This window comes from Sodiomyces alkalinus (genome assembly GCF_003711515.1).
Source record: "Sodiomyces alkalinus F11 unplaced genomic scaffold SODALscaffold_6, whole genome shotgun sequence".
Taxonomy (NCBI): Eukaryota; Fungi; Ascomycota; class Sordariomycetes; order Glomerellales; family Plectosphaerellaceae; genus Sodiomyces; species Sodiomyces alkalinus.
The window spans coordinates 1,914,001-1,940,759 of record NW_021167084.1 but is presented as its reverse complement, the minus strand read 5'-3'; the positions used below and the strand labels follow the sequence as shown (position 1 = coordinate 1,940,759).

Here is a 26,759-nt window from a genome sequence, read left to right as displayed (position 1 = left end):
ACGAAACAGGCCCCATTCTCTTGCTGAAATAGACGAGAAAAGAGCAAGAAGACGACAGACTACATGTACCTAGTGGAAAGAAAATTGAAAGGAAACTCAAATTACACTCAAACCTTGGGGGGGAAACCTCGAGAGGGTCGTGGCGAAAAAGTTCACGACCACATTCGCAGCCCTGGGCGTCAGGGGGCGTCGACTAGTTGAGCTTCCCGCAACATAAAGTTACAACAATCTGCTAAAAAAAGGGCTTATTATCAGGTATACATACATAGAACCGTACATTTCGGGGCGTCGGTTCCTTGGAAAATAAGAATCATAATAAAAATCAGCCTCTCGGGCTGTAGGTCGGCGGCAACGGAAAATCTCGCGAGTCCGCCCGCCCAGGCGCCGTAAGAGGATGCGCCCGCAACCCATCCAAATCCGCCTCCCTGCTCGTTTCCTCGGAATCGAACCCAAACTCAAAGTCCTCGCTGCTCGGGTTCTCGTACACGGGCTGCAGCGGGCTCTTCCTCTCCGACTGATACGCCATCTCGACGTCGTCGGCGTGCATGTTCATGTGCTCACCCGTGGGCGACCTCATATGCTGCTGCCCCCCCTGCTGTTGTTGTTGTTGTTGCTGTTGCTGCTTCCACCGCCAGTCCTTCACCTCGACCCTGCGCCACCCGTTGCGCGACGACGGCCGCCACGCGCCCGAGTCGGGCCGGCTGCTGCCGCGCGAGCGGGTCGAGGCGGTGGAAAAAAAATCGAGCCGCCGCAGGAAGGTTTTCTCTTCGGTGGCCATGCTGTTGGGCTCGTTGACGTTGCGCGACTTGACGTGGGTGACGACGAAGACGCGGAGGACGGGCAGCGAGGCGGCGATGATGGTGACGGCGCTTTCGGCCGCGCCCCAGGTGACGAGGTCGACTGTCTTGATCATGTCGGCGTGCTCGATGGCGTAGAGGGTGCTGATTTTGACAAAGGAGACGATACCGGCGCTGATGGGAATTTTGTTAGCCAAAAGTCTGCGTATGAAAGTAGTGGGAACGAGACCCAGAGAGAAAAAGAAAAAAGAAGAAGAAAAAAGAAGAAGAAAAAAGAAGAAGAAGAAGAAGAAAGAAAAAAGAAGAAAACGAAAGAAAGAAAGAAGAAAAAAAAAAAGCTTACAAAATGCCCATGCTCATGGCAACGAGCATGCCAAACTTCTCCTTCTTGGACAGGGTCAACCTCCAAATCAAGATCCAAGGCACGAGAGCGAGCACAATGTCCATGGTGCCCGAGTAGACGGCGGCGAAAATGTTGTAGTTGATGTGGATCGACTTGGGCCAGCAGGTGCCGGGCTCGAGATTGGGCTGCCACACCTTCTCGACCGGCGTGCACTGCGCCCAGGTGATGACGACGACGCCGCCGCAGGCCAGATTGATGGAGATGATGGCGAACCAGAGAAAGGCGCGCATGAAGGGGCGCTCGGCGGTGAGGCGGTAGAGCGTCAAGGCGAAGGACGTCTTGCTCCAGGCGGCGGCGAGGATGGAGAAGGTGCCGGCCAGGTTGCAGTGTAGGAGGAGGTAGTCGAAGGTGTCGCGGGGGATTTCCCAGCTGTGTTTGCCGAAGCCGAGGGATATTGCTGCGGAGTTGAAGGAGCCGAGGAGGGCGAGGGATATCTTGGTGCAAGAGACTGCATGTTAGTCGACGGCACTGGGGGGTTGGAATATAAAAAGGGATGATGTGTGATGGGGCTATCATGATGCGTACCCATGCTGCGACGAGGACATGGTCATCGAGCCACAGGGCTTTTCTCCTACTGAGCTTGCAGTAGATGCGGAGAATGAGGATGACGGCCGCGACGCCGGTGAAGGTCCATACGGTGGCATTGAGACGAGGGCCTAGGTCGCCTCGCGGGAGGAGATCGTAGTCGAAAGGGACGTAGGATAAATCCCATTCTTCTTCTTCGGCCGCCATGGTGGGCAACTACTTCGGTTTTTTTTTCTTTTTCGGGTTTCGTCGTCGCCTTCACCCCTTCGTGCGACGTGGACGTCGCCGCCCCTGACCAGAATGGTTTGAGGTTGCGAAAAGATGAGGCGGCGGGCAGCAGGCGGAGGGAATAGGAGGCGTCCTAAGGTGGTGCCCGTCCTCTCGTCCTAGCCCCGAATGGGCCGGTGAGGCATAGATGGACGGGGCACGAGCCTAAAGACACGGGGCTCGAACCGTCGTGTCGTTGTTCGCGTTCGCTGGCCGGGCGGAGGGGGAACCTCAACCAACAGAAGAAGCACAGGTCAGATGGTTTGAGCCGAGGCTGGATATGGAATTGATTGAATCGAGGAAATCAAAGCCCGAGACGAGAAGCGAGAGGTCGGAACGTGAGCCAAGTCCCTTCAACTTCAAGCCTTATGCGACTGGCAGGGAAAACAGAGTGTGACTGAGAAAGGAAGCATGGGAGATTGACAGCTTGACTCGTATATCCCGGTCATCAGACATGCATCACATAAAGATTTGTGAAGTAATTAAGTGCCGGGGGGGGCGTTCACCAGGCGGGGGAAAAAGATTTGATGGAAGAGGGAAGACGGAGGAAGGGATGGGATATAATATGGGATATAATACGAGAATTATATGACTCCTTGTTTGTTGAAAGATCTTCCCGCCGGCATTCCCAGGCATCCCCAGACCTCCCCGGGTCTCCCATGCTTCCCCAGGCTCTAGGCATTTGGCCCCCCCGGTAACGACTCCGCTAAAAGCCGTCTCTCCCCCCTCCCTGTCTCTTTCTGTCTCTTTCTGCGTGTCGGGCTCGCTCTCCGCTCTGCCTTGGACTTCCCGTCTCGTCCGTGCCCTCGGGTCTCTTCCACTTACAACATGAACATACAACATACATACTCGCCCATAATCCGACAGTATGCGTATGTACGTTGTACATACTCCGTCCTCCGTATTCGTCGATGCCATCCAAAGCCCGGACAGAGCCCACAACAAGGTCGCTCATATGTACGTTCCCTGGCAGGCCCTAAAACGCCATGTGTGTCCATTTTGCCGTCGATAGTGCCCTAATAACCCCGCCTTGGTCAAAAGACCGGCGAGGAAATGAGCTGAGAGGTCATTAGCCGTTTACGGTAGGCGAGCGGCACGGAAAAGCGTCCATGGTGACGAGGCCAGAGCAGGCTAGCCGCTAGACTGGACCAGGGGTGCCCCCTCCCCCAAAATGGATCCCGTCGTGCGCCGAGGCCTGAGGAGCAGCAATATCACTGGACAAGATTGGAGGGGCGGCGGACGGCCCCGGAAATCCCCGCTCAAACCTCTCTGCTGGTTCGCATGCGTACGAGTACACATGTATTCAAGGTACCTGTCTTTAGTCATCGCATGAAGAAGTCTTGAAAAGAAATGAAGAAAAACCGCACCAAGATTCATAATTAACCACGAATAGAAGGTCCAACGACGAGACCCTCATTCACTTCGTAGCGTATCCGTAATCACGCCCGAGCATCTGCAAGCGTCAAATCGACGAAAGACCAATTCAGGAACCAGGCCGAAGAGGAGGAGAGGCGAACTGCAGCTGGTAAGTACGTACATATGTACATGCGTTGTAGGTGTAAACCCGGTCGTGTGAGAAAACAGGAAAAGCACAGGAAAGAAAAAAACTGCACCCCGGCCGTCCGTGCGCCGCCCCTCGAACCAGGGGCCCTCGAGTAAGAAAAAAAAAACAGGGCCAGCAAGGGGTAGAAACCATTCATGTGCCGAAAGAGTTTCTCCAGTTGATGGGACATGGAGGCTGGGCATGGAGAGAGTTGAGGGAAACAGAGACAATAATCAATCGACAAAAGGGCTCGGGGAATAGATCCTCGACACACGTGGTCTATCCGGCAAGACATGACAAGGGAACCAGGGAAGAAATAGATTATATTCCCGTCAGTGGTGATTCTTTGGTTGGACGTTGTGCGATCGACGATGCGTGTATATACACGTACAACGTATGGTATGACGAAATGCGCTCCGATCCCTTGGAACACGTATCGCTTCCTATAGATATTATGGATATGCCCTACGAAGAAATGCCGAGTGAAGATGGAATAAGCGTCGTCCTGTTTAGAATAGGGGAGTTGGGTGCTGGTTGTTAGGTACGATACGGCTCTACACGAAGACGGACTAACAAAACAGAGTCAACATGGCCAACTTCGGGATCTAGGTAGTGTGTCCTAGTCGAAAGAACCCCGAAAGCATAAACGTCTGACCATGAACAGTCCACCTGAATGTGAGGCGCGTACCGGCAGCCAGCTGCACGAACAAAGACGACGGATTTTTTCGCAAGGGGAAAAATACGCCTCGTTCCCTCGGACTTGTAGGAATGCCGGCCATCAACCAGGTAATTACATGTACGCACCAAGGAGAAGTCCCCGACGATGATGGACGCCGTTTTCCCTTCAACCCACGGACCTCAGCCCACCGCACCTCCTTATTAGTCTGTACAAAAGGTCACACGCGATTGCCCGTGCCGGGGAATGAAAACCGAACTAAACTGCGTCCGGCCACTAAGTGGGCTTCTTGTCTGTCGGTGAAGCGTGTGAATGGTGAAAACGTACAGAGTAAAACATACCAGTAAAATAGCTAAAATAGTACGAAAAAGAAAGACCAAAAAAAAAGAAGAAAAAAAAAAAAAAGCAAGACCCCGCCGGCATCCGCTCACCTCTGTGAGACTTGTAATTACAGAGTAATGCGGTTTGAACTCACCGTAGTTCCTGGCCCTCGTATCAGGTTCATGCAGAGGTGGTATCACACCGGTGCTGCAACTGATGCTCGTGCGACTGCTTGCAGATGTCTACGGGGTACAGACGTGCACACGCAGCGGTAGGATACCCAGCCAGGTGGTAGGTACAGTGGCCTGGCAAAAGGACCGAAGCGCTTTACATAATCACGTCTTGTAGACCGCTTCGGTCCTTTTGCCCCTGGACGGACTGGGACGGACTGTACCATACAACGTAAGCAAAAGATACCTGGACAGGGGCTTTCTTTTTCTGTTGGGACAACTTGGACAAATCTCTCCCCTGCCTCCCCCAGCTTTCTCCCCATGCCATCGACACATAAGGTTAGGGGCATGCACCTCCAGCTGCATCAGCAATCCTTCACGAGCACGAGTCATCACAGTGCATCCTACCCCAACAACCCCGTACGAAACATGGCTAGGCTCGAAAAAGGAAAAGAAAGGCAAAAAAAAAAAGATCATCGTTCTCGGCATCAGGGGTCAATGGTCAAGCCTTCAGAGAATGTGTGCACAAGATCATGGGTATGGATTCTCCTTCTCCTCCCCCTGCGCCACCTTGATTCCTAGCCCAACATGAACGGAGGAACATGTCGGAAACACAAACACCTCCCTTGTCCTTGTGCACAAAGCTGTAAATAGGTATCCCCAAGAGTCAATGCGCCAATGCCAACGATACTTCCCTTTCCATGTGGCAAAACGTCCCTGCCCTCATCAATCCATCTCGGTACATCGAAGCATCCAAGTCGCCTACAACGTACATGCCCCAATAGCACATGAACATAATATCCATCATAAGAACGGCCTTCATCTCTTCATGTCCATCGTACCAACCTCGACCATACCACCCTCAGTTTCATTCCACTTGGTCTCGTCGGCAACGTCAATCTCATCGGCAACGTCATCTCCTCACCGGTAATGAATCCGTGCGCAGCTCCACCGGAGGCCGCCGAATCTCCATGCTCCTGCTCGGACCCCGTCGACCTCCCGGTGTCCGCGGGTGCGCCACGTTCACCCGCCCGCCGCGTTCCATGATTCTCTCCTCGCCTTCGTCCGAATCCGTCTCCTCCTCGTGCGCGTCATACCCGTAGTCCGCCAGCCGCGCAAAATAATCCGCCAGTCCGTCCACGCTAGGCGTTCCCACCACGAGGTCGTACTGCGGCGGCGGTGTTTGCAGCCCGAGCATACCTGCCCCCGGCCCTTCGTCGCCCACGCCTGGCGGTGGTTGGTCGGCGTCGAACGCCGGCGGGTTAAAGGACGGCACCCGCAGTAGATGGATCGGCCGCGGCCGTACGTCGAAATGCTGCTGATGCGGCCATGTCTGGACGTTGGCCAGTGGGCTGGGCGAATGGCCCGGAGCCGTCAGGTGTGCCGCTTGCGGTGCCGCCAGAATCGTATCCCCGCTATTGACCCTGGGCAGCGTTCCGGTCGACGAGCTGAGAGACGACGCATCGACTGATCCAGGTGTTGCTGCCGCGTCGAAACACCCGCATATTGTGGGACGCTTCATCATCGCGCTTTCATTGCCAGCACCCGAGTACTCGGGCAACGCCATGTTGGCCCGCGTCGCATGGCAGTTGAGCACTGTAAACGGCGAGTCGATGCTGATCTCGAAATGCCGCCGTCGCGTGCCTGACGGATCGTCCGGGTCGAGGCGAGAGATTCGCAGGACGACCTAGCTAATGGTTAGCGTCTTTTTTCTTTCCCTTTTTTTTTTTTCTTTTATTCTTCTTCTTTTTTCTTTTTTTCTTTTCGCTTTTGCCGGGCAAGGAAGAGCAAAGGGAAAAAAGGAAAAACACACCTTAATCCAATGGTGTACGCTCGCATTCTTCCAAGTACAGTCGGGATGCACCCGGAGCTCCCTACTCTTCTCCATCTGGTCGCACGTCGGAATCTGCACGTCCAACTCCAGCTCCGTCGGGCCCCAACAGCTCTCCAGCCCTAGCTCCAAGTCGCCCAAGAGGTTGTCCGTCGGCTTCGGCAGAGGCTCGGGCGACGTATCGCGCCTCGACGCCTCCATGACCCGCCTCATGGACGCCGCCTCCCGCGCTTCTTGCCGGTCTTCCGGGCTCAGCTCCCCGCCGCACAACACCCGCACGTGGGACGCCGCGTACCGCGGGTCGAGGGGCTTGCCGGCCACCTTCTCCAGCAGGAGAATCTTCCGGCCGGCGTCCTTCCGCGTCACCCTCCGGTCGTTGGTCCAGTACTCGATCGACTCGGTGCAGAACACCTTGAGCTTGTGGACCTGCACCTTGGCCAACGGTGTGAGCTTCATGGCAACGGGGATCTTGGAACCGATGGGGAACGATTTGCCCGAGATGACAATATCGTAGTGGAGCTGGTCCTCCCACTGACGGTTGATCGAAATAGGTTCGCTGGTCTCCAGCGAGAGCTGGTCGGGAACGCGGATGATGGACACTTCCTGCTGCCCGTGCAGGTTGGCTTTGAAGGCGCCGGCCCGTTCTACCGTTGCGTGCAGCTCCCATTTGACAGATCCGAACGGCAGTTTCGTGGTTTCCACCTGGTGGTGATCGATCGGCAGCTCGAAAGCGTACTCATAGGTACCGGGAGGGAACACCTTGTAGCCTCTGATTTGCACCGCGTTGGTGTGGGTAACGTCGCCCTTCCCGAAGCTTCGCGACTGGTGGTTGACCTGCAGCGACAGTCGCTTCGCCTCCCTGGACGATAGGGCATGCGTGACGGGGGACATCGCCGAGGCCGCCGCCGCCGCTGCTGCTGCTGCCGGCGATCCGAAAGAGGAACGACGGCCATTGGCGATGAGTTGACTGGCGGGTGTGTCGGGCGAGCCGCGATTGAGGGTGTACGTGCACTGGTTCCCGTATTCCGTCTCCCAGCCGTCGTTCAGGGCGTTGAAGAAGGTGAGGACCTGGGTACGCAGCGACGACTCCTCGAACATTTCGGTCTTGAGTGGAGGAATCCCCTCGGGCCATTCGGTTCGCGCCCTGCCCTGGAGCTTGAGACTGATCCCCTTGAGCTTGACCTTCTTCGTCACAGACAGCTGGAGTTTGCCCCGCAGCAGTGCGGCACCGGCGCTGCGGAGGTCCTGGTTGTGGCCGTGACCGTCGTGGTCGAAGCCGGACAGGAAGACGTGGGGCTCGGCGAGCAATATCGAGCAGCTCACGCCACTGCCGGCAGCAACGGGCTTCGGAATTGCAGACACCGAGGCGGAGATGATGTTCTTGTCGCCGTAGACGGAGCTGCTGGTCCGGAGCGGTGATGGAAAGGAGGTGGGTGGGGCAATAGCGGGGTACATCGCTTCGACCACGTTGGCGGAGCGCAGCATTGTTCTCGGGGCGTCATGTATGTAGTTTCTTGCTCTATTGATGGAGAGTCGTCGGAGAAGGCCTCCCCCAGTGGTCGACGGTGTCGGGCTCGGAGTCGGGGTAGCTGTCGCGGAGGAAATGGCAGATTGAGTCGGTGCCGTGGGTGTCGAGGGTGTCGAGGGTGTCGAGGGCGCGGTCGGAGTGGCGGATGACGAGTGATGGAAGGGAGCAAAAAGCTTGCCGATGACGGTCCTAACAATGGTCTGTGACGGAGAATAGGCGTCCGCGATCCTCCTCGCAGCCTTTGTCCTAAGTTCGTCGGTCTTCTTCCCTCTCTTCCTCTGTATCTTTTTTTCCTTCGGCAATAGTTCCGGTTGGGACGACAGCTCGCCGGGGATGAACCCCTCTGGGAACCCGTCTGGGAACTCGGTTATGTGAATGGCGCGGCCGCGGAACTGGCGGGCTCGAATAGGTGGCGAGGGTAGTGCGATACGGTAGGGAGGAGGGTTGAGGAAAAGATGAGGGCAATAGTAGACGTCGTCAGAAGAGGGTGCCTGTACCCAGCGGTTGTTTGTGCGCAGTGTCTGGGAGTCTGTCATGGCGGCGAGTTAGATAACACCGAACGTGCAACAGGTATAGGCTGGGTGTGCAGGTTTGCGAAAGTTGCGAGTGTTGGACCCAAGGGATAGTAGATGATGAGCGGACAAGGATAAAGATATCAGTGGAGGGAGGGTATAGGGACAGGGACATTTGCAGGGTATTGAGGCATAATAGAACCTGGGTCTATACGGGAGACCGCGAAGTGACAAAGTGTCATCTCTCCAAAGACAAAGAAACACGCCAGGGATATGAGGAAACGGGAGCGCCGGGTGAGACCGCAATAAAAGATGAAAAGGAACAAATATGACAAAGCTGGTTGTAATAGTTTGGGAGAGAAAGAACCATAGCAGAGGTCGTCGGGTAAACGAGGGAAGGGGGTGTGTGGAAGAACAATAACACGAGACAACATACCGGAGTGGTTCGGATGTGAACGAGTCAAGAGACGATAATCCGAAGAGGGTTCAGGTCGGGATAGTTTCAGTGTAGTTCGGTCGTCGATAGGTAAGGAGATGCTGTCACATTCCACGCGGGAGGTCCGGACTGAAGCATGGACCGAAGTGACTGAAGTCGTGAACGCAGCGTAGCAAAACAAGGGGATCTAGAGCAACACCAGAATGACTGGATACGATGCCGCGTATGCCCACTAAGCAGGTGGCTTTGAAGGGGGTGAAATCGACGACTGCGACGGATAGGAGAGGTCCAGATGAGTCGAGAACAAGGAAGAAAACGGCTCGTTTCGCGACGGGAGCTGACGGTCTGAGGTCTATGCGCGTCGGTGGCCGTTTTGTTGCATGTCGTAGCACCACAAAGGGAAAGTATTTTGGGTTGGAAGACGTCAGAAGCACCTGGTAATTAGTGGATAATGTTGGAAATGATCGGGCCAAAGGTCGAGGATCGGATGAAACGGAGGGGAAAAGGGTGTCGTGTGGGTGACGGCGAAGAGGCTAGGAATGTTAAATGCCAACCTAAGGATTCCGGTTATGGGATGAATGACGACGCTTGCGAGAAGGACAGAACCAACGTCTTCGATAAGTTGTGTTTTCTTTTCCTTTTCCTTCTCTTGTTCCCTTTTCCTTGCTTTACAGAATGGACCAGTTAGGGGAAGACGGATACGAGGTATGCGCAGAAAAAAAGGATAGAAAAAGGATAAAAAAATTGAGGGCGGACGGAGTAGAGATGCTAGTGTAGATGTACGGGGGAGGGAGTATGGATGGACAAGTTGGAGGGTAGAACTTCGTAGCCCCGCCTTGAGCATTCCAACAGAGACGGAGTACATACGGAGTACGAAGACCACACCTTCCTTCCTCCTTTCCTTCCGATGATCTCACAGGCACGCACTGCACGATGATGTACACGTGTATTTTTACTGCGAAAACCCTGCTCTCGGCACTCCTTGACTCCTTGGCTACCTTACCTTACCTTAGATACCTTAGTCATGCAACCACCAGGTCTTTATTGGTCGCAGCAGCAACTCCAACGCTCGCTGGCCCGTGCTTCTGTAGGGCGTTTCTGTCGGGAAGTGATGACCACACCGTGCGCTTGGCCTCGATGCTGTGCCCAGCGAGAATGCCAGCTGCGATTGATAAATTATTACAGTACGCATGGGTCCTACGTATGGGTTGTTTCGTGTTTCGTGCTTGACGCGCATCGTCTCTATATTTCGATCTAAAGGCTAGGCATGACTCTTCGATGTTCTTTCTCAAGCTGTGTCTAGGAAAATCCCCTAGGCTTACCATTCGGCCAACTCCGACAGTTACGTACGTCTACTCCGACAGTTACGTACGTCTTAGTTCCAAGGAGTTTTTGTCGCATATTACGTGTAAACGTGCTGCCCATGAGGCATGCTAACGACTTTGCCAAATCCCGTGAGGACGCCGGACGCCGGACCCGGAGGTATCGCCGAAATTTCTAGTGCCCGGCCGCGTGGCCCAGGTCTCATAGAGAAGATAGTATAAGTAGTCTCGTACTTCGTACAGTGTACGTGTACGTGTACACGTACAGGGAGAGATAAATGGGTCCTGCATGATGAGGTCATGATCCCCATGCCGTCCTGGAAGTCCCGGCATACCCGAAGATTGGCCTTTTCACCGCCCTGTATCCGTCCCGAATATTTCACGCATACAACGTAGGTCGTTTTTCAGTCACATGTGGCGCATGCCTCGAGGGACCGCCAACCCCTGTCAGTGGCTCACGTCTCGTCCCTCCTCATCCGAAAAGCCTCCAGAAGGGCCTCCCTCGTCCCTCCAAATGTGAGTTCGAAAGGACCCTGCACACCAGGCACGTGTCCACTCCGTACCTCATCCTCAGAAGCCCATACAAAAGCATCGTGCTCGTCGGCGTCCATTTTCACCGGCACTTCACCGTCCTGTTGCCGTCCCACCTCCTCGACCTCCAGTTCCAACACGACCCGGACGTAGCACCTCTCGCGGGTGCGGTTCCAGAACACCGTCCCCGGCGGCACGTCCCTGGCGATACTCATCACCCTCACTGCGCGCCGCGCCACGAGTCCGGCCTCCTCCCACAGTTCCCTGGCGCAAGCCTCCAGCACGCTTTTGTCCGTCCCCAGGTCGGCCGCGCCGCCGGGCGGTTCCCACAGGCCGGGCATGCTGTCGTGTTGTGCGCGTCGCAGGAGGAGGACGCGCCCGCGAGAATCGAAAACGAGGGCGCTTGTCGCGAGACCGTGGAACCTCGTGATTTCCGGCGGGATCGCGGGGGCGTGGTCCGCCAGGTAGGACTGAGGCGGGAGGTTGAATCGTTCCAGGGAGGGATGGTACGCGATTTTGAAGGCTGGTCCCCGTGGTGGGGCAGAGGGGAGTGCTGGGGTCATGGCCGTTTTCTGTCCTGTTCGCTTTCTTTACAGGTTCGTGGTTGGTGATGAATTTCCACCAAGGCGATCTGGGTGATGTCCGAAAGGTGATCCTGGCCAAAAGGTGCCCAGGAAAGATACCTGGGTTTCGCGCATGTTTATGTGAGAGTTTCATGTAGGCACCCAGATTTACGCTGGTCGGTGCCTGCCGAGAAGGTGGGGCGGGGCGTGTCTTGTCTTGTCTTCCCAACTCCAGTCGCCGAGCTCACCGAGCTCATCAACCTCACCGAGCCTGACCGACGAATAAAACCAAGAGTGAGTGCCCTGAGGTCGTCTTTAATTCTGGTGTCGCTGGAAGAGCCCAACGTGGCTCTTTATTTCGATGCATGTCTTTCGCACTACTAGGCCGATGTGCTGACCACCCAAGTCATTTCTCTTCATGCTTCTGCCAAAGATGACCATACTTCCTCCAAAACCTCTCCATCGGAGTGATCCAGGATCCTTGGCTCAAGATAGAGACACGGAACCCTAAATAACACTGCTGCAGTTACTATTAGTATTACTGGTCGACCTGCAACCCCGTCGTTTACTGTCTCTACTCGAGACACTGCCCTTTCCACTCCGAGTAGGCTCTCCTTCACTCGGCGTAAGCTCACTCTCATATCTCCCGTCTCTTTCCCTGTAACCACCCATGCCGTCCTCGCGTCCTGTCATAGCAGGTTCGTCAACTCCGTAGAATAGGTTGGGCCTCTTGCACCAAAAATGTCTCCCCACGCCGCCTTGTCCCCTTTTCTGGACCCAAACGTCTGTCTCGCCAGCTCGCTTGGCGGGCTTGGTCTTCAACTCGATTCCCATCCATGCGGCGATCTTTCCCAACGGGCCGGTCAACACGTCTTTCTTTCCATTCGGGTAGATCTTGCAGCCGGCGCCGCAAGGGACGTTGTGTTTGGACTTGCGCTTCCACCGGACAAGGACGAGGTCGGGCTGGTCTTTGTTTTTCTTCATGCCGGTTGCAGACGGTTCTTTGTTCTGTAGTTTACCTGTGAATTTCTGTTATTGACGCTTCTTCGTTCCTCCTGGGTTTTTGACCTTTTGCGTTCTTTTTAATGCAGGAGATGGCGTCTATGGTGTGCTTCTGTGCTGCGTGGTGTTGTATTTTAGGGTCAACAAGTGACTGGTTCTGACTGACAGGTGATGCTGCTCAGGTGTGTTCGTTGTGCTCCCAGAGGATGCCTGGAATATGGCTTGGCCTCCGCTTTCTAGGTAGTAATTTGACAAGAAGTCACATATCCTCGGGAGAATCACTCATAGTAGTCGGCTAATTCACTTCAGTCTGGAAACGTGATATGATGCATTCTGCGATTTCAGAATATACCATTGCGGGAGCTATTTCAGCATGGTAATAATACGAAGTTGGTGTTGTATCACTGCAATTCGATGCGACACAGCGTTGGTTTATGAGAGGAGGAAAAATTCCGACATGGGCAAAGAGCTTGTTAATCACATAGTAGGTCATCTACTTGCCATAATGGCCCTTAGCCGAGCGTATCCATGGCTATGTGTTGATGATCGATAAGCCATCTCCAAACATGCTTCAAATGCAAACCCGCAAACATCAAAGGGAACTGGGAGTTTTATGTTGGGACTGATCTCAGCTTGTCTCTCTGCACCAGCTGTCCTTACCCCGAGCCAAGCACTCGGCACTCCATCCTCGGGGAGGCAACAGGGGTTCATGAGATCTCTGTTCTTAGGCAAGCGGCCATTTATATTGTCCCAAGCCAATTCGGTGAGGGGAACAATGACGCTGAACAGTAATCGGCGCGGTTGGTGCCATTGGAGTAGTGGCAGTGTTGTCCTCGGAGGAAGAGTTCAGACCCTGGCCTGTAGGCGTAGACGTCGCCATCGGCATAGTCTGTTGCATCATGCTCGCTTGTTCCAGACCTTCCATTGCCCTCGACCAATCTTTAGCGACACGAGCGGCCTCATAGAGCAGCTGCTCTCGGGACGAGAGACTGGCGGACAGTTCCCGGAAGGCCTCAGCGCATTCCTTGTCCGACGGCTGGATGCTCTTCATCAGCTCGTCCATCTTGTCATGAGCCTCAATGCACCTCTTGTCTGTTTTCTCCATGTGCTTAGTAAGGGATGTCATCTCTTCGCAAACCTCCATGGCGAAATTCTCCCAGTCAACAACGCTATTCCCCGGTTCTTCTGTCCTCTTGGAGTTGCCTGTCTCCGGTGTCTGCATAATGGGGATAGAGAGGGTGGATCCTGTAGGGTTCTGGAAGATATCCTTCAAGTCATCCAGCTCGTCGTAGGTGAGCGTGATGGTCCGAGACACGCTCGGGACGCATGCCTCCTTTTCCTTGTGGAGAGGAGAAGTTTTGCTCTTTCCCTTCGTTCGCTTCGTGCCCTTGCTCTTGGGCTTCTTTTTGCCAGGGCCATTAGACCGAATATACTCGACGACACGGAGGCCATTGCCCAACGAGAAACCGTCAAATCTCTCCTTGCCCGTCTTGGGATAGTCATGACGGCAAAATTCGCAGTCCGGGACGTTACGGCAGACATCGCAGAAATCCGGCCGGCGACCGGCGCGGGCCCTGTACATGTGGCATACAGGGCAAGGATACTCATTCTTCATGTCGTAGAAGCGGTACCGACTCGACTTGTCATCGCCAATCTCGTCCTCGAAAGGATATGGAAGCTGGTCAGGGCCATGCGTCTGGAGACTTCTCGTGTATTCAGAATTGTCCTACGTCGTCGGTTAGAAATCAAGAGTCATGGCTTGGCTCATCTAAGAGCAGTATGCTCTCCTTACCTGGCCGTGGTTGCTCTTGCCCATACTGCCCTAGGGTAAGTCGTCAAGGGTGAATTTCAGCACTCAACCAACTCAGACTATATGTAGCACAAAAAACATAAGGTCAGAAGTAAAAGCGAGAACACTTACTGGGTGTGATTGCCGGTGGCTTTTGACTCAGGTTTGTTGATCAAGTCTGCTTCAAAGTGAGCGAAAAGAAAAACCAAGTGAAAAAGCTATGGACAGAAAATGAAATAAGAGGGCACGGGAGCAGAGGAGAAGTAAGGTGCCTACGTAGACGAACAGAAAGTCGTGCGTATTAGATACCTTAGAAGCAACATCAAACAGAATCTATGAAAAGGGGAAGGAAGGCGCATTTGTTTAAGGAAGGCACTTAGGTGGCACCTTACTATAAAGCGATTCCCGCTCATTAAGGGTGCGTGTGAAGCACCTGCACATAACAAAACTAAATCACGTTTGCTGGAACTTTGATGCCATGTTGCAGACAAAGGAGGAGAAAACATACGCAAGAGGGATTAAGAAACAAACAAACTGGAGGGCATTACAAGGCAGAAGTGTAGAGACATGGAGAAAATGGCGTAAAGGCAAGAGTCAATGGATAACTCCTGTAGAAATATGGGAGTAGGGAAAGACTCTGAAAAGAGGAAGTCCGGTAGCTGATGAATGTGAGAGAGCCAGAAGATCAATACCAAGCGAGATGAAATTGTAGAAACTGATTCTGTCGAAAGACCTCGAGATAGTATTTGAGATGAAATTCTTCTCAGTAAGGTAGAGAAGTACGAAGTACCAAAGACTCCCAATCTGATTCCCGTGGAGAGTTAACCCAAGTTCTGATTTCCATGCTGTGTTAACGAAGCCAAAACAGGGCAGTAGTTGTGGAAGAAAAAAAGAAGTGGGGAGTGAAAAGGGCCATAGGAATAATGCTATCATGCTATCATGCCATTATATTCTATGTGTTACACCTCGCCACGGAATCTTCGTGTGCTAAGAGCGAGCCATGATTCAATGGGTAGGGGATCCCATGAGTCTCTGGTGATGGTCCACGACGACGATCAGGTCCTGGAGTCAGTTTGTGCGGCCCGGACCGGAAGATGCTTTGGGGCGGTAACATCCTCCACAGCACCAAAGTGAGAACCCATCAGTAGTTCCGTCGATCAGCTTCTATTAGAACCGTTGAGGTAACAGCGACGAGTCTCTGATTGAGCTAATTACCTTTCCGCCATATCAAAGCATCTTCGAGATACCTTTGCACTCGCCAAGGCCGCAGGAACCGTCCGACATCACGACAGGGAAGGCGAGTGTGAAGAACACCTGGGCCACGCGAAAGAAAACGACCCTCGGTGTGGACGATTTCGCTAACCTCAAGGACCCCAGCCTGGAAGTCTCGTAGTAAACATCGAGACGAAGGGGAGTGGCGGGGAACACACGAGACCCCGATATTGGTCAGCGATGGGTTCTGGTTCTACGCAGCTGGCGTTTCACTACTACCGCCGCCATGGTCTGCTATTGTGCAGACCAAGGTGGCCTGGTGCTTTGACGGTATGGGTTCAGCGCGACCCAGAGAGAATTGATTTCGTCGTCGTTTTCCAAACGCCCGACAGCGTCCATCCCCTCCCTTCGCCTGTGGCGGTCTCTTCTTCCCTGCAGGCCCACACACAAGTGGTGCGTAGCCCGATCCAAATGTAGCACCTGAAGAACACTGGCGCCTAGGCGACGGCGAGTACCCATGGCCTACCAGCGGCACGGTTCATATTGGACACTCTGGAGCAAGTTCGGGCAAAATGGGCTGGAAACGATGTTTGCGACATGGGAGTCCCTGAAGCGACCGCGGCCCAGGAACGAAGAGGCTCTGAGACCGTCACCCCGTGATGCTATAGCCCCCCTGCCACAGGAAGACGCCGGCAACGGCTAAACTTCCAACAGCGGGGACGAGAGGGAGCTCGATGACGGCCCAAACCCATAGACAGCCGAGAGTCGGGGCTCGCTTCAGGACAGCGAGATACCCGTACGTATTGGTGAGGTATATGAGGTAGCAGCCGGCGCCGACGCTGGTTGCGAAGAAGATCACTTGTCGGGCGGGGTCTTGGTAACGTCGGGGGAGGCCGGGGATGAGGTCGGGGTTGGAGTAATGCGGGTGGAGGATATAGAACAGGAAAAGCAGGACTGTGCCAGAGAGAGAGAGACGCGAGTTAGCCAGGGCCGACGTCCAGTGAAATGGTCATGCGTTTGAACATCTTGGGTGGTCTTACCGACAGAAGCTTGTCCAGTCCTGAACACGATGTCACCCCAATTGATCTCCATGCCATACTGGTGCTGGACCAGGACGTCGAGGGTGAAGTGCAGCATGGCGAGACTGACACCCCAGAGGATAGACTCCATGACGCGCTCGGCACGTGGGGACAAGACAGGCTCCTCGTCTTCCTCTTCGTCGTCATCTTCTGCGCTAGACTCTCCGGACGTCTTCTGGGAGCGGAACTTGTTCCTGGGATCCTTGTCCGCTTGCTCGAAAAGTTTCCGCTCCTGGGCGATCTCGAGGAGAGTCTTTTCCGTAGGGCCTGATCGATCTGGATGGGCCATCTTAACGGGGACGTTGGCCGCCTTTTCCTTGCGTTGTCTGGCCATTTTCCCCATGGTGTGGTTACCGATAGGCCTTGCTGTTCAAGTTGTCGAGTTCCTGACGATTGAGAGCTGCGGATTCTGTCGGAGGAACTGGTCCCCCTGGTGAAGCAGTAGAATCTTTGGAAGCTCGAAACGACTTGATGAATACTTGTCATAAGCGAAAGAGTTCGCATATATTCCCTGTACTTAATATGTACTCCGTACTCCGTCCTATTTATTGGTAGCTCAGATGCCGGAGCAGCAGGAGCCCGAGCCGGGCCAGATTTGCTACAGGGATCGCGCCGGTACTTTGGTACTTTGGTACTCACGGGACCAGAGCTCCATGGCATCACAATAACCCAACCACTCATATCGGTTAGCTAAGGCCTTTCTTGAGAGCCTAGGCAGGTACGTACCTTGGCGCATATGTCCTCTGGCGCATGACACGCTGAACGCCGCAATTTCCCCGGCCGGACACTGCGGACTTCGGTACGTACCTTAAGCATCCAACGGGTTTTGGCGTGGTGGATCAATTTGGCGGTCACTTTTCAGGGTCCGACACGCACAGTCCCGGGCCCCCTAATCGCAAGGTGGCATTTCCTGAGCTCGTGGTGCTCGCCGACCTTTGTTTGTTCTTCCCTCCCGTCTTCCACACTCTATCAACCAGCCTCGGTTGTCTGTCTCTACTCTCCAACATCGTATTCCTCCCTTGCATCTCTTCCATCCGCAATATACGATCACATTGACCTCCTTCTGTCCCTCCCCGGTCCCCTCCTCGCGTCCGAGACAAGACCGCGTCTTTGCACCTCCTGCTCGAACCCCGCCTTCAATTATTACTCACGTCGACTTTCCAGCCGCTTGAGTTCCTTCTCTGACTTCGCTCTCTCGTCTGCCGAGATCGCGGGCCCGGTAACAGCTACATCACCCGCGAGGGGCAGGGTACGGCGCCCACCATGGCCTGGTTCTGGCTCCTCCCCATAGCGGGCGCTCTCGTCGCCGCCCTCCTGCCCCTCCTCTACACCTACATTGCTACGACGTATCAAGATACCCTACCGCGCATTCACAACAAGCGCATCTGTCTCTTGATTGCGCATCCAGACGACGAGGCCATGTTCTTCGCCCCGACGGTTCTTGCTCTGACCCGTCCCGAGACCGGGAACCACGTGAAGATCCTGTGTCTGAGTTCAGGTGCGTTGACTATGTTTGGTTGATGATGATGAGCAGGAGGGACGGAAGCACAAAAACAAAAAGGAAGAGATGAACACCACAGGGGGTTCCAGTAGTGGGAGAGGAGCATTCAATGGCTTCAGGTTGTTGGTTCTCGGAGAGTTCAGCCATGTGAGGAAGGGAAACGAGAGCAAAAGAGCTGATGATCACAGGCAATGCCGACGGCCTCGGTGAAACGCGCAAGAAGGAACTTGTCAAGAGCGGCATGATCCTCGGCCTCCGCGAGGAAAACGATGTCTTTGTCCTTGATAGCCCGTACGCCCCCTCCCCCCCTCCCCCCCCCTATTTCTCCCCATTCCCTATCCGATCTTCTTCCCTCATAACCTTTCCCCCCCGGGTCCCCCAAAGACCAACAACATGCATGATGGCTCATTCCAGCTCGAAACACAGCGACTTCCCAGACTCCATGACCGCGACGTGGGACGCCCAGAAAATCTCCACCCTACTCTTCAGCGCCTTCGCCCCGCACCTCGCCCGCCCCACCCCCCCGGGCTCCCCCAGCGCCTCCCGCCCGACAGCCAACATCGACGTCCTCATCACCTTCGACGCCGCCGGCGTCTCGTCCCACCCGAACCACGTCTCCCTCCACGCCGGCGCCCGCGCCTTCATCCGGACCCTCTGCGGGACCGAGGGCCGCCCGTCCCCCGTGGCCCTGTACACCCTTTCCACCGTGTCCTTCCTGCGCAAATACACCGCCATCCTCGACATCTTCCCCACCCTCGCCGCCTGGGCATTCGCTGGCATGAGCCACGGCCTGTCGCCCGACAAGTCCGGCCCGCCCCGCAGCTTGCTCTTCCTCAACCCCCTCTCCGGCAGCGAGGGCCTCCCCACGGCCTGGCGCGCCATGATCACCGCCCACAAGAGCCAGATGGTCTGGTTTCGCTGGGGCTGGATCACGCTGAGTCGCTATATGGTGATGAACGACCTCTGGCTTGAGCAGGTCGAGGTTGAGCCGTGACCAAGTGTAACATGTACAAACAAAACGTACGTCTCTCGCATATTAGAGGCATCTCGGGGGATGGACGAGGAGAGGGGAGGGGAGGGGCACAACTAAGATACATTGTATATGCGGAAATGATATCGTACTCAGACCTCCCATTCCCGTTTTGTAGCGTCGCAGCATGCTCTTATCAGACCGTGGGTCGGAAAAACTCTCCAACAAAAAGCCATCATAGCTTCCAAGACGGAGCTAGTTGATGGGGATCCACAACCATCTTCATCTAAACTACCTTTGTCCGGCCCCAAAACGAACCGTCCTTTAGCTCGGGTTCGTTGACAGAGTTAATCATGACATATATCGAGGAAAATAAAACCCGCGGGCCAGACACTCCGAGACTGGCCGATCCATTCTTCCCATTCACCACTCCACACAATCCGCCATCCTGCCCACCCTGAGCGATGGCAACCGCGCGCCGTCCCGCACGTCGTCCGCCTCTCGCATGCAATACCTCAGGACCCCAACCTCCTCCCACGCCAGCGTCCTACGCACGCGAACCCCGCGCTCAAACGTCTGCTGGAAAAGCCTGTTCTTCCGATGATACAGCGGCTGCCCCTGCTCGTTGCGGAGCTGCTCCCCCCGCTCGCCGCCGACGACGGGATCCGTCTTGTCGCGCCGCAGAACGAGCGTGGGCGTCGACTGCACCTCCTCCTTCCGCCATCGGTACTTCGCCTTCGTGCCCTCCGACGCGAAGAGCCGGACCAGCCCGCCCGGGGTGTGATACACGGCGGGCGAGGGGATGAAGGCGCGAAACTCGGCGACGAAATCGGGTATGGCCTGGGTGGACACGGTCTCGTCTGCCAGGTTCTGCCTGCTGGTGCGTCGGAGCCACCGTTCGCACCAGCGCTGGATGGTGAACCAGGACCGGTGCTGGCGCGCTTTGGCCCGGAGGTATTGGTCCGTGGCGCTGGGAAGGGCGGACGGATAGAGGGATTCGGCGAGCGCGTCGTGGACGTCATGCGTCAAGCTGTGGTAATGGCTGCTTCCCAGCCTAATGGCTTCGACGGCGTCTTCGAATCTCCCCACTTGGAGAAGGGCATTCGTGTACTTGTCCAGGTCCTCCAAGGTAGGTTGGGTGTTGTAGGGTTCCGAGAGCATGGTTTCCCACACGTCGATGACGTCTTGGGCCTGGATGTCTCTGTTTCGGACCGACCTCGCCTCGAACAGGGCCCATTCCGTCCTGGCGTCATGCGTCGAACTCATGTACGTGTACTCGAGAAGGTCTGACCAGGTAGTGGCCGGTATCGTCAGCCCGTACCGCCGGGAAAGGTGCTGGAGCACCTTCTTGGCCAGCACGACATAGCCGGCCGTCCCGAGCGAGTGGACGACGGCATGCAGTAGCCGCGTCGTTGGGGCGAGAGAAGAGCCCCGCGGGAAGTTGAACCCCCCGCTGATGTTGGTCAATCGATGATCCTCAACGTCGGAGAACTCGAGTCCCAGGTCTTTCGCCAGGGAATGGATGATCTGGAACAGATTGCCGACCCGGCCGCACGCTATCATGTAAGTGCAGTAGAGTTGGTGATCGGGTTTGATGCCTCGGTTTATCAAACCGTGCCAAATTCTCTTGAGTGGATGTGGCAGGCTCAGTACCCGAGCAAGGTCCCTCTCTGGTTGGTGTGGCGCTTGGCCGTATTGGAAGCGCCTTGCACGTGTCCTGTATAGTCGGAGCTTTTCGAGGCGGCCTCGTAGAGAGGAAGAGATGGATCGCGTCTTCCTGGCACCGCTGAGATTGCGCGGCCGGAGACGACCTCGCGCCAGATCGTTCTGTAGGTATAAGGGTTCGGTGAGGAAGCGGGCCTTCATGAATTCGTCGTGGGCATGTCCCGTTCGGGCGTCGGTGACGCCGGCCTTGTCCATCATCTTCCAGACGTCTTTCGCAGCCATCGGGTCTGAGGTTGCGCCTGCGCATCGTAGGAGAACGATGTATTCTGGAATGATGAGGCTGTGGCCATGTCGGATGACGATGTCTGCAAAAGCAAGCAAAGTGGCAAAGACATCCTTGTAAATTTTGCGAACACCCAGTTCGTCAAAGGCGCGTGCGACCGGACTGTATTCTTGGAGATTCTCTGAAATGAGCAGTCCATGAGTGCAATCAAGGCGCGACCCTGCTTCCACGGGGTCGAGGGTTTGAAAGATCTGGGTGATGCAAGTTCGAGGGAGACTGGTTAAGGCCGCTGCCGCCTCTCGAAACAATGAGGGAGCTGTGGTGATGAACACCTTCAACAGGCTGTACGCCTCGGGGGCGTCTTGTCTCTGAACAGCTTGTAACAGGTGTGGGATGAGTAGTTGTGGCGATAGAGAGGTTACTAGCGTGTCGGTTAGGCTGTTCGTCTGATGCCACGATAGGTGCGAACGAGTGGACTGCCAATGGCGCAGATGTGTAGGGCTGTCCTGCCCGTCGCCCGTCATTGTAGATGGCTGTGGTGACGGTTGCGACGAAGGTCTAAGGTCCCCGAAAATGGGGGGAGGCGGCGAATGAATAGTTGTGGTCTCCCAGAAATCAACCGGGCCATCTTGTGTCGACGCATAACGTACTGACGAGAAGAAGTAATGGTTGCGGGTCTTTGCAAATATTGAAAATGCGGTAGTTTGGGGGAATCTGGAGGGAGGAAGCGTGGTCGGGTCTGCGATCGCCTCTGGTTGATTCCGAGCTGGTTGTGTGGGGTATCGACGAGAAAAGCGCCTCAGATGAATAGAAAACGTTCGGAAAGAGGCTGGTGCTACCTGAAGACATGTATGAAGGCCGACAGCCTCTGCTTTGTGGATGAGCAGGGCCATCGAGGAGTTTGACCAAGCAAGTTCATGAGTTGGAGAGTTGGAAAGGAAGGAGGGAGGGAAGTAGAAAGGAGAAAAAGACAGAGGTGGCTGTTGGGGACGAAGGGAGCACAGTACTGCGACATGGAATACAAGCACCCAAACCCTTCCTCCCCCCGCTTCATGCTCCTTCCTCTTCTCCGATATCTTCCCCTGACCGAGAATGATACCTACCTGTAGCCCTAAGAGAGAGGGGTGCTAACAGTGGAGTGCTACCCCGGATTTACAGAGCACTAAGTGGACCTCAAAAGCGCTAAGACGCTGGACGGCCCCCCCGCCGGTGTTACTGTGGGACCTCTTTGCTGGGCATTTTCAGGGGACACGACGACACTTGGATTTCCCGAGCGGGGTCACTTACTGTACCTCATACTGTGGTTCGTACTGTACAAGGTAAACAAGAAAACTGGAGACATTGGCCGGGGCTCGCAAAAAGGTTTCTGCGGGTTTTGAACCCAGAGGTGGTCAGTGCAGTCGGACCAGTAAGCCCACCCACCCGCCTGAAAGCTCATCCAGCTCCTGCAGCCAGATGCTTGTCCCCTCACATCAGGGATCTCACTAGGTCGCATCACATCACAATCCCCACGGTCATTTCGCACTCACCCTCCATACTACGCCATGGCCGACGCAGCAGAGGAATCGACACACGTCTCCGAACCCCTCGACCTGGTGCGTCTGCTCCTGGACGAGGTGGTCTTTGTCAAATTGCGAGGCGATCGCGAGCTTAAGGGACGGCTTCACGTGAGTTCTCTCAACCAACACCATTCACCATCCCCTCCGTGATATTCGCCTTCCGCTGGTTCATCTGCTTATTCTTTCACCTAGGCCTACGACAGCCATTGCAACCTTGTGTTGGGCGAAGTCGAAGAAACCATCTACGTCGTCGACGAGGAGGAGGAAAGTGACGAGGTAAAGGTACGTTCGGCCTACGTCGTCGGTCGGCGGAAGTTACGGTGGACCTAATGATGGGGAGCAGACCGTTAGCAAAAAGTCCGAGATGCTCTTTGTCAGAGGTGAGCACGCATATGCATTTGCCCCCCTTTCTCCTGTTCCGTCTGTATGGGTGAAATCCGTGCCTGCTGACACTCAAAATAGGAGACAGCGTTGTCCTCATCTCACCTCAGGCGTCGTCATGAGTGGTGGACATGATCCATGGACTGGCTTCACCATAGCGAACCGCTACATCCACACCACCATATTCAAATCGAACAATCCCGTGCACCAAGACGCATCGGGAGAACCGTACGCCAATGCCGTACGTACATCTGCCATCGGCAGAGGCGTCTGCGGCGTGGACGACCCTGCGCAGGGCCAGGTCTATGAAGGGAAGGGAACAGAGCCACGGCTTTACCTTCGGTCTCGGTCTCATGGTAGGTAGAGTCTCTTGAGAGACCACAGAACACACTGCATCATCTACACTCGTCGAAGCCACCTTCATGGAACCCCCAAAAGAAAACGTGTTTCTGCAAGCAGGTTTCCTATTCGGATTTCCCAGGGCATCGTGACTCTCCCGAACACCACATGTACTATTTTCCACCCCCGTACTCCGTAGTGCTCGCCCAACGTGCTGGGTTGCAGGTGATCATTGAGGAGAACGGCTGAGGAGGTAAGAGCTTCAGTGTCATCGCGTAGGGTGACCAGAAGCGGGAAGAACCCACATGACTCCTCGCTTTATCGCCCCTGATTGTGAGTCAGGTAACGTACGGAGTAGCTTGGATGTCCTCGTGTTCTCTCACTCAATCGGGGGGGGTTGCTTTGACAGGGCTGGATCCAAGGTACTCGTTTGGTTATTTTAGACGTGGGCCGAAAGGAACGAAGATGGAGCACTGTGTGTGACTCTGACGAATACGTACTCCGTACGGAGTAATTACTGCCACGCTCCACTGAACTAAGTTGGGCCCAATAGGACGGGCGAGATGGCCAGTGCACCAGCTGCTATCGATAAGGTAATTAGGTCTCCGCCGACTCGGGAGTTACTCACCCTCCGTTCCCAAGTTAGGTACCGACATGTTACGAAAGGTGACTGATGGGCGCGACCGCCATTCGTCCACCGCCCGTTCCCGTTTCCCCCCTACCTCGTTAGTATTACTTTCCTACTTCGTATTACAACTATCAACTGTCCTTTACCTTTTTCCCGAGTCAAAATCGATGACTCGAATCCCGACCCCTTCCTTAACCTCCTTTGCATCAATGATCTATTTGGTTTCCCTCTCTTCCAGCATTCACTACGGCGTCATCGCTCCTTTACCCCCATTATCATCCACAACTTCATCCATGATCGATCGAATACCGACATAACGCAACTCGGCGCAATCCGCCCCCCCGGTCTTTCTTATCCCTTGCGATCCCGCATCTTGCAACATGACCGGCACATCGGTGATAGCAATGCCCTACCAGAAAGGGAAAGGCGAAGCTGTATGTTGTTACTGCCACTTCCACTGTCAACTGTCAACATACCTATACCTAGGTAGTTCGCATAGCCCTAACGCCGAGATCAGGCCCTCAGTGACTTTGCCGAGTACGTCGAGAAACAGCAGTACCTCCGCTTCCCCAATACACAACCCTCCGCCGCGGGCAACACGACGACAGCAGCCCCCGCGTCCCAGTCCCAGTCCCAGGAACACCAACATGCCGAGCTAGACGAACTATTCGACACTCTCGACCTCGCAGACGCAACAACCCCCGGTATACGGTTAAAAGATCTACTTCTGGGACCCGACGATGGCATCACGGGCAAGCAGCTGAGCGACCACCTGGCCGACAGGTTAGGCGAGGGACATGGCGAGACGGTTTTCGAACTCGGCTTCGAGAACAACGGCGACTCGATGGGGTTGAATCCGGACCAGTGGAACACGGCGTATAAGAGGTTACAGGACGCCGCGCGCCTCGCCGGCGCGGATTGCCAGCTGCTAGTGACCAGGAACGTAGGTGGCGACGTCGAGGCCCCGAGTGCCAAGTCGGGCAAGGACAAGGACTGCACGGGCAAAGTCATGATTCGCCGGAAGCCGCATAAGGTGGAGGATGTTATTGAGACGAGGATTGCCGTGGTCGGAAATGGTACGCGGAAGTCGACGCACATATATCCCTTTTTTTTTTTTCCCTCTTTCTTTATTCCTCCTCTCCTCTCCTCTGCTCTGCCCAACCGCCTTCCCTCACGGACAGAAGCAATGTACTGATCGAGTTCATAGTTGACGCTGGCAAGAGCTCCCTCCTCGGCGTTCTTGTCAAGGGGGACCTCGACGATGGACGCGGCAAGGCACGAGTGAATCTCTTCCGGCACAAGCACGAAATTGAATCGGGCCGCACTAGTTCTGTTGGCATGGAGATATTAGGTTTCGACACGGCTGGCCAGGTCGTCACCTCGGATGTCCCCGGACGTGAGTTTTTGCAAACTATTGCCATGGGCTTTTTTTTTTCTTTTTTTTCTTCCTCCCCCGCTGTAATACAGAAGCGACAGTGGGAAATTCGGCTAACGCAAAGCTGGGACAGGGAAACTTTCTTGGGAGGAGATTGGCAAACGCAGCGCCAAAGTCATCACATTCTCCGATCTGGCCGGGCACGAGAGATACCTCCGCACCACGGTGTTCGGTCTGCTTTCGAGCAGCCCCAACTACTGCCTGCTCATGGTGGCGGCGAACAACGGACTGATCGGCATGAGTAAGGAGCATCTGGGCCTCGCGTTGGCGCTGAACGTGCCGGTGATGGTGGTGATCACGAAAGTGGACATTTGCCCGCCGCAGATCCTGGAGCAGACGATCAGCCAGATCAAGAAGATCCTCAAAAGCCCCGGGGCGCGCAAGATCCCCATCTTCATCAAGGACCGGGAGGAGTGCGTCAACACGGCGACGCAGTTCATCAGCCAGCGGATCTGCCCCGTGTTCCAGGTGTCCAACGTGACGGGCGAGAACCTGGACCTGGTGCGGACCTTTTTGAACATCCTGCCGCACCACGGGCGGTACGACTCGGACGCGCCCTTCGAGTTCCACATCAACGACACCTTCTCGGTGCCGTTCGTGGGCACGGTGGTGTCGGGGATCGTCAAGTCCGGGGTGGTGCATGCGGGCGATACGGTGCTGGTGGGGCCCGACTCGCTGGGCCAGTTCACGACGACGACGATCCGGTCGATTGAGCGCAAACGGTTAGGGGTCCCGGCGGCGTCCGCGGGCCAGTCGGCCTCGTTCGCGCTCAAAAAGGTGCGGAGGAAAGACGTCAGGAAGGGGATGGTGGTGCTTCCCAAGTTGGAGGGCCAGCCTAACCCGCAGGTGCACAGGGAGTTTGTTGCCGAAGGTAAGGGAGAAATCCACTGTGGTTACGTCGCCACAAACGCTGACCCCGCGTCCATAGTGTTGATTCTGTCGCACGCGACGACGATCCGGACCAAGTACCAGGCCATGTTGCACGTTGGCCCGGTGTCGCAGACGTGTGCCATCATTGACGTGGACCGGCCGTATATCCGGACGGGAGACCGGGCCACGGTGGCGTTCCGGTTCATGCAACGGCCCGAGTACCTCGTCCCCGGAGACAGGTTACTTTTCCGCGAGGGACGGACGAAAGGGCTCGGTATCGTGAAAGCGGTAGGGTACGATCCCAGCAAACCATTATCGCCTCAGGGCGGGACGAACGCCTCGGAGAGGGCGGCCCTTGCCGGCCAGGAGGTGCAAGTCGGGGCTTGAGGACTTGCGAAATTGGAGTTGTTTTGCTTTTGAGCCTTTCTTTCACTCTTTCCTTTTTTGTTCATGGGTTAGGAACTTGCAATGACAACGGGTATATGTATCGATGCAGTTTTATTTTATTCGAGTTGGGTAGTAGAAGCGGATAGGGATTACGACGAAGTAGAATTCTAATAACTTAGCGGTTCAGTCTAGGACGCGAAGAACCAGCGGGAATGATCTTATTCGGCACCAGCC

At 55.3% G+C, this 26,759-nt stretch overlaps 13 protein-coding genes across 13 annotated transcripts; 5 read left to right on the top strand and 8 right to left on the bottom strand.

The window, feature by feature from the left end:
• Positions 1-322: 322 nt before the first annotated feature.
• On the bottom strand, positions 323-1,932 carry SODALDRAFT_324596 (hypothetical protein; the record flags this gene model as incomplete). The annotated part of the gene is made up of 3 exons (XM_028609905.1): positions 323-998; positions 1,141-1,634; positions 1,726-1,932. The coding sequence occupies 3 exons, from the start codon at positions 1,930-1,932 to the stop codon at positions 323-325; spliced, it is 1,377 nt and encodes a 458-aa protein (XP_028465992.1).
• A 215-nt stretch (positions 1,933-2,147) lies between these two features.
• On the bottom strand, positions 2,148-3,036 carry SODALDRAFT_183422 (hypothetical protein). The gene has a single exon (XM_028607078.1). The coding sequence runs from the start codon at positions 2,908-2,910 to the stop codon at positions 2,452-2,454; it is 459 nt and encodes a 152-aa protein (XP_028465991.1). The 5' UTR covers positions 2,911-3,036; the 3' UTR covers positions 2,148-2,451.
• Positions 3,037-3,163: 127 nt separating this feature from the next.
• On the top strand, positions 3,164-5,487 carry SODALDRAFT_360523 (hypothetical protein; the record flags this gene model as incomplete). Its single annotated transcript, XM_028614275.1, has 10 exons — positions 3,164-3,277; positions 3,421-3,517; positions 4,200-4,417; positions 4,517-4,526; positions 4,622-4,646; positions 4,721-4,789; positions 4,881-4,934; positions 5,014-5,099; positions 5,195-5,239; positions 5,357-5,487. 10 exons carry the CDS (start codon positions 3,164-3,166, stop codon positions 5,485-5,487), a joined length of 849 nt encoding a protein of 282 aa, XP_028465990.1.
• On the bottom strand, positions 5,181-8,845 carry SODALDRAFT_312736 (hypothetical protein). Its single transcript, XM_028609205.1, has 3 exons — positions 8,401-8,845; positions 6,516-8,250; positions 5,181-6,389 (listed from the first exon to the last, which is right to left on the bottom strand). Exons 1-3 carry the CDS (start codon positions 8,595-8,597, stop codon positions 5,616-5,618), a joined length of 2,706 nt encoding a protein of 901 aa, XP_028465989.1. The 5' UTR covers positions 8,598-8,845; the 3' UTR covers positions 5,181-5,615.
• Positions 8,846-10,485: 1,640 nt separating this feature from the next.
• Positions 10,486-11,549, bottom strand: SODALDRAFT_333951 (hypothetical protein). Its single transcript, XM_028612103.1, has one exon. It carries the CDS (start codon positions 11,423-11,425, stop codon positions 10,787-10,789), a length of 639 nt encoding a protein of 212 aa, XP_028465988.1. The 5' UTR covers positions 11,426-11,549; the 3' UTR covers positions 10,486-10,786.
• Positions 11,550-11,831: 282 nt separating this feature from the next.
• SODALDRAFT_324593 (hypothetical protein) lies at positions 11,832-12,409 on the bottom strand (the record flags this gene model as incomplete). The annotated part of the gene is made up of 2 exons (XM_028609904.1): positions 11,832-11,932; positions 12,061-12,409. The coding sequence occupies 2 exons, from the start codon at positions 12,407-12,409 to the stop codon at positions 11,832-11,834; spliced, it is 450 nt and encodes a 149-aa protein (XP_028465987.1).
• A 742-nt stretch (positions 12,410-13,151) lies between these two features.
• On the bottom strand, positions 13,152-14,629 carry SODALDRAFT_324592 (hypothetical protein; the record flags this gene model as incomplete). Its single annotated transcript, XM_028609903.1, has 5 exons — positions 13,152-14,153; positions 14,220-14,244; positions 14,349-14,374; positions 14,526-14,549; positions 14,609-14,629. 5 exons carry the CDS (start codon positions 14,627-14,629, stop codon positions 13,152-13,154), a joined length of 1,098 nt encoding a protein of 365 aa, XP_028465986.1.
• Positions 14,630-15,224: 595 nt separating this feature from the next.
• SODALDRAFT_360518 (hypothetical protein) lies at positions 15,225-16,039 on the top strand (the record flags this gene model as incomplete). The annotated part of the gene is made up of 5 exons (XM_028614274.1): positions 15,225-15,346; positions 15,450-15,559; positions 15,594-15,672; positions 15,734-15,842; positions 15,890-16,039. The coding sequence occupies 5 exons, from the start codon at positions 15,225-15,227 to the stop codon at positions 16,037-16,039; spliced, it is 570 nt and encodes a 189-aa protein (XP_028465985.1).
• A 38-nt stretch (positions 16,040-16,077) lies between these two features.
• Positions 16,078-16,850, bottom strand: SODALDRAFT_324591 (hypothetical protein; the record flags this gene model as incomplete). Its single annotated transcript, XM_028609902.1, has 2 exons — positions 16,078-16,382; positions 16,469-16,850. The coding sequence occupies 2 exons, from the start codon at positions 16,848-16,850 to the stop codon at positions 16,078-16,080; spliced, it is 687 nt and encodes a 228-aa protein (XP_028465984.1).
• Positions 16,851-17,656: 806 nt separating this feature from the next.
• SODALDRAFT_183315 (LmbE-like protein) lies at positions 17,657-19,202 on the top strand. Its single transcript, XM_028607077.1, has 3 exons — positions 17,657-18,005; positions 18,197-18,299; positions 18,435-19,202. The coding sequence occupies exons 1-3, from the start codon at positions 17,771-17,773 to the stop codon at positions 19,000-19,002; spliced, it is 906 nt and encodes a 301-aa protein (XP_028465983.1). The 5' UTR covers positions 17,657-17,770; the 3' UTR covers positions 19,003-19,202.
• A 199-nt stretch (positions 19,203-19,401) lies between these two features.
• On the bottom strand, positions 19,402-21,450 carry SODALDRAFT_278519 (hypothetical protein; the record flags this gene model as incomplete). Its single annotated transcript, XM_028608119.1, has 1 exon — positions 19,402-21,450. The coding sequence occupies one exon, from the start codon at positions 21,448-21,450 to the stop codon at positions 19,402-19,404; it is 2,049 nt and encodes a 682-aa protein (XP_028465982.1).
• Positions 21,451-22,348: 898 nt separating this feature from the next.
• Positions 22,349-22,853, top strand: SODALDRAFT_183278 (hypothetical protein). The gene is made up of 2 exons (XM_028607076.1): positions 22,349-22,593; positions 22,678-22,853. Exons 1-2 carry the CDS (start codon positions 22,471-22,473, stop codon positions 22,813-22,815), a joined length of 261 nt encoding a protein of 86 aa, XP_028465981.1. The 5' UTR covers positions 22,349-22,470; the 3' UTR covers positions 22,816-22,853.
• A 1,070-nt stretch (positions 22,854-23,923) lies between these two features.
• SODALDRAFT_333945 (GTP-binding protein) lies at positions 23,924-26,759 on the top strand. The gene is made up of 5 exons (XM_028612102.1): positions 23,924-24,267; positions 24,351-24,909; positions 25,041-25,229; positions 25,342-26,139; positions 26,197-26,759. The coding sequence occupies exons 1-5, from the start codon at positions 24,214-24,216 to the stop codon at positions 26,523-26,525; spliced, it is 1,929 nt and encodes a 642-aa protein (XP_028465980.1). The 5' UTR covers positions 23,924-24,213; the 3' UTR covers positions 26,526-26,759.

Coding starts and splice junctions, on each gene's coding strand:
- SODALDRAFT_183422 (XM_028607078.1), bottom strand. CDS start 2,910: ATGGCATCGACGAATACGGAGGACGGAGTATGTACAACGTACATACGC.
- SODALDRAFT_312736 (XM_028609205.1), bottom strand. CDS start 8,597: ATGACAGACTCCCAGACACTGCGCACAAACAACCGCTGGGTACAGGCA. Junction 8,251..8,400: donor CCAGACGGGTTCCCAGAGGG/GTTCATCCCCGG, acceptor GACCATTGTTAG/GACCGTCATCGGCAAGCTTT. Junction 6,390..6,515: donor GCGTACACCATTGGATTAAG/GTGTGTTTTTCC, acceptor ACCATTAGCTAG/GTCGTCCTGCGAATCTCTCG.
- SODALDRAFT_333951 (XM_028612103.1), bottom strand. CDS start 11,425: ATGACCCCAGCACTCCCCTCTGCCCCACCACGGGGACCAGCCTTCAAA.
- SODALDRAFT_183315 (XM_028607077.1), top strand. CDS start 17,771: ATGGCCTGGTTCTGGCTCCTCCCCATAGCGGGCGCTCTCGTCGCCGCC. Junction 18,006..18,196: donor GATCCTGTGTCTGAGTTCAG/GTGCGTTGACTA, acceptor TGATGATCACAG/GCAATGCCGACGGCCTCGGT. Junction 18,300..18,434: donor GTCTTTGTCCTTGATAGCCC/GTACGCCCCCTC, acceptor CTCGAAACACAG/CGACTTCCCAGACTCCATGA.
- SODALDRAFT_183278 (XM_028607076.1), top strand. CDS start 22,471: ATGGCCGACGCAGCAGAGGAATCGACACACGTCTCCGAACCCCTCGAC. Junction 22,594..22,677: donor AGCTTAAGGGACGGCTTCAC/GTGAGTTCTCTC, acceptor TCTTTCACCTAG/GCCTACGACAGCCATTGCAA.
- SODALDRAFT_333945 (XM_028612102.1), top strand. CDS start 24,214: ATGACCGGCACATCGGTGATAGCAATGCCCTACCAGAAAGGGAAAGGC. Junction 24,910..25,040: donor GATTGCCGTGGTCGGAAATG/GTACGCGGAAGT, acceptor TCGAGTTCATAG/TTGACGCTGGCAAGAGCTCC. Junction 26,140..26,196: donor CAGGGAGTTTGTTGCCGAAG/GTAAGGGAGAAA, acceptor CCGCGTCCATAG/TGTTGATTCTGTCGCACGCG.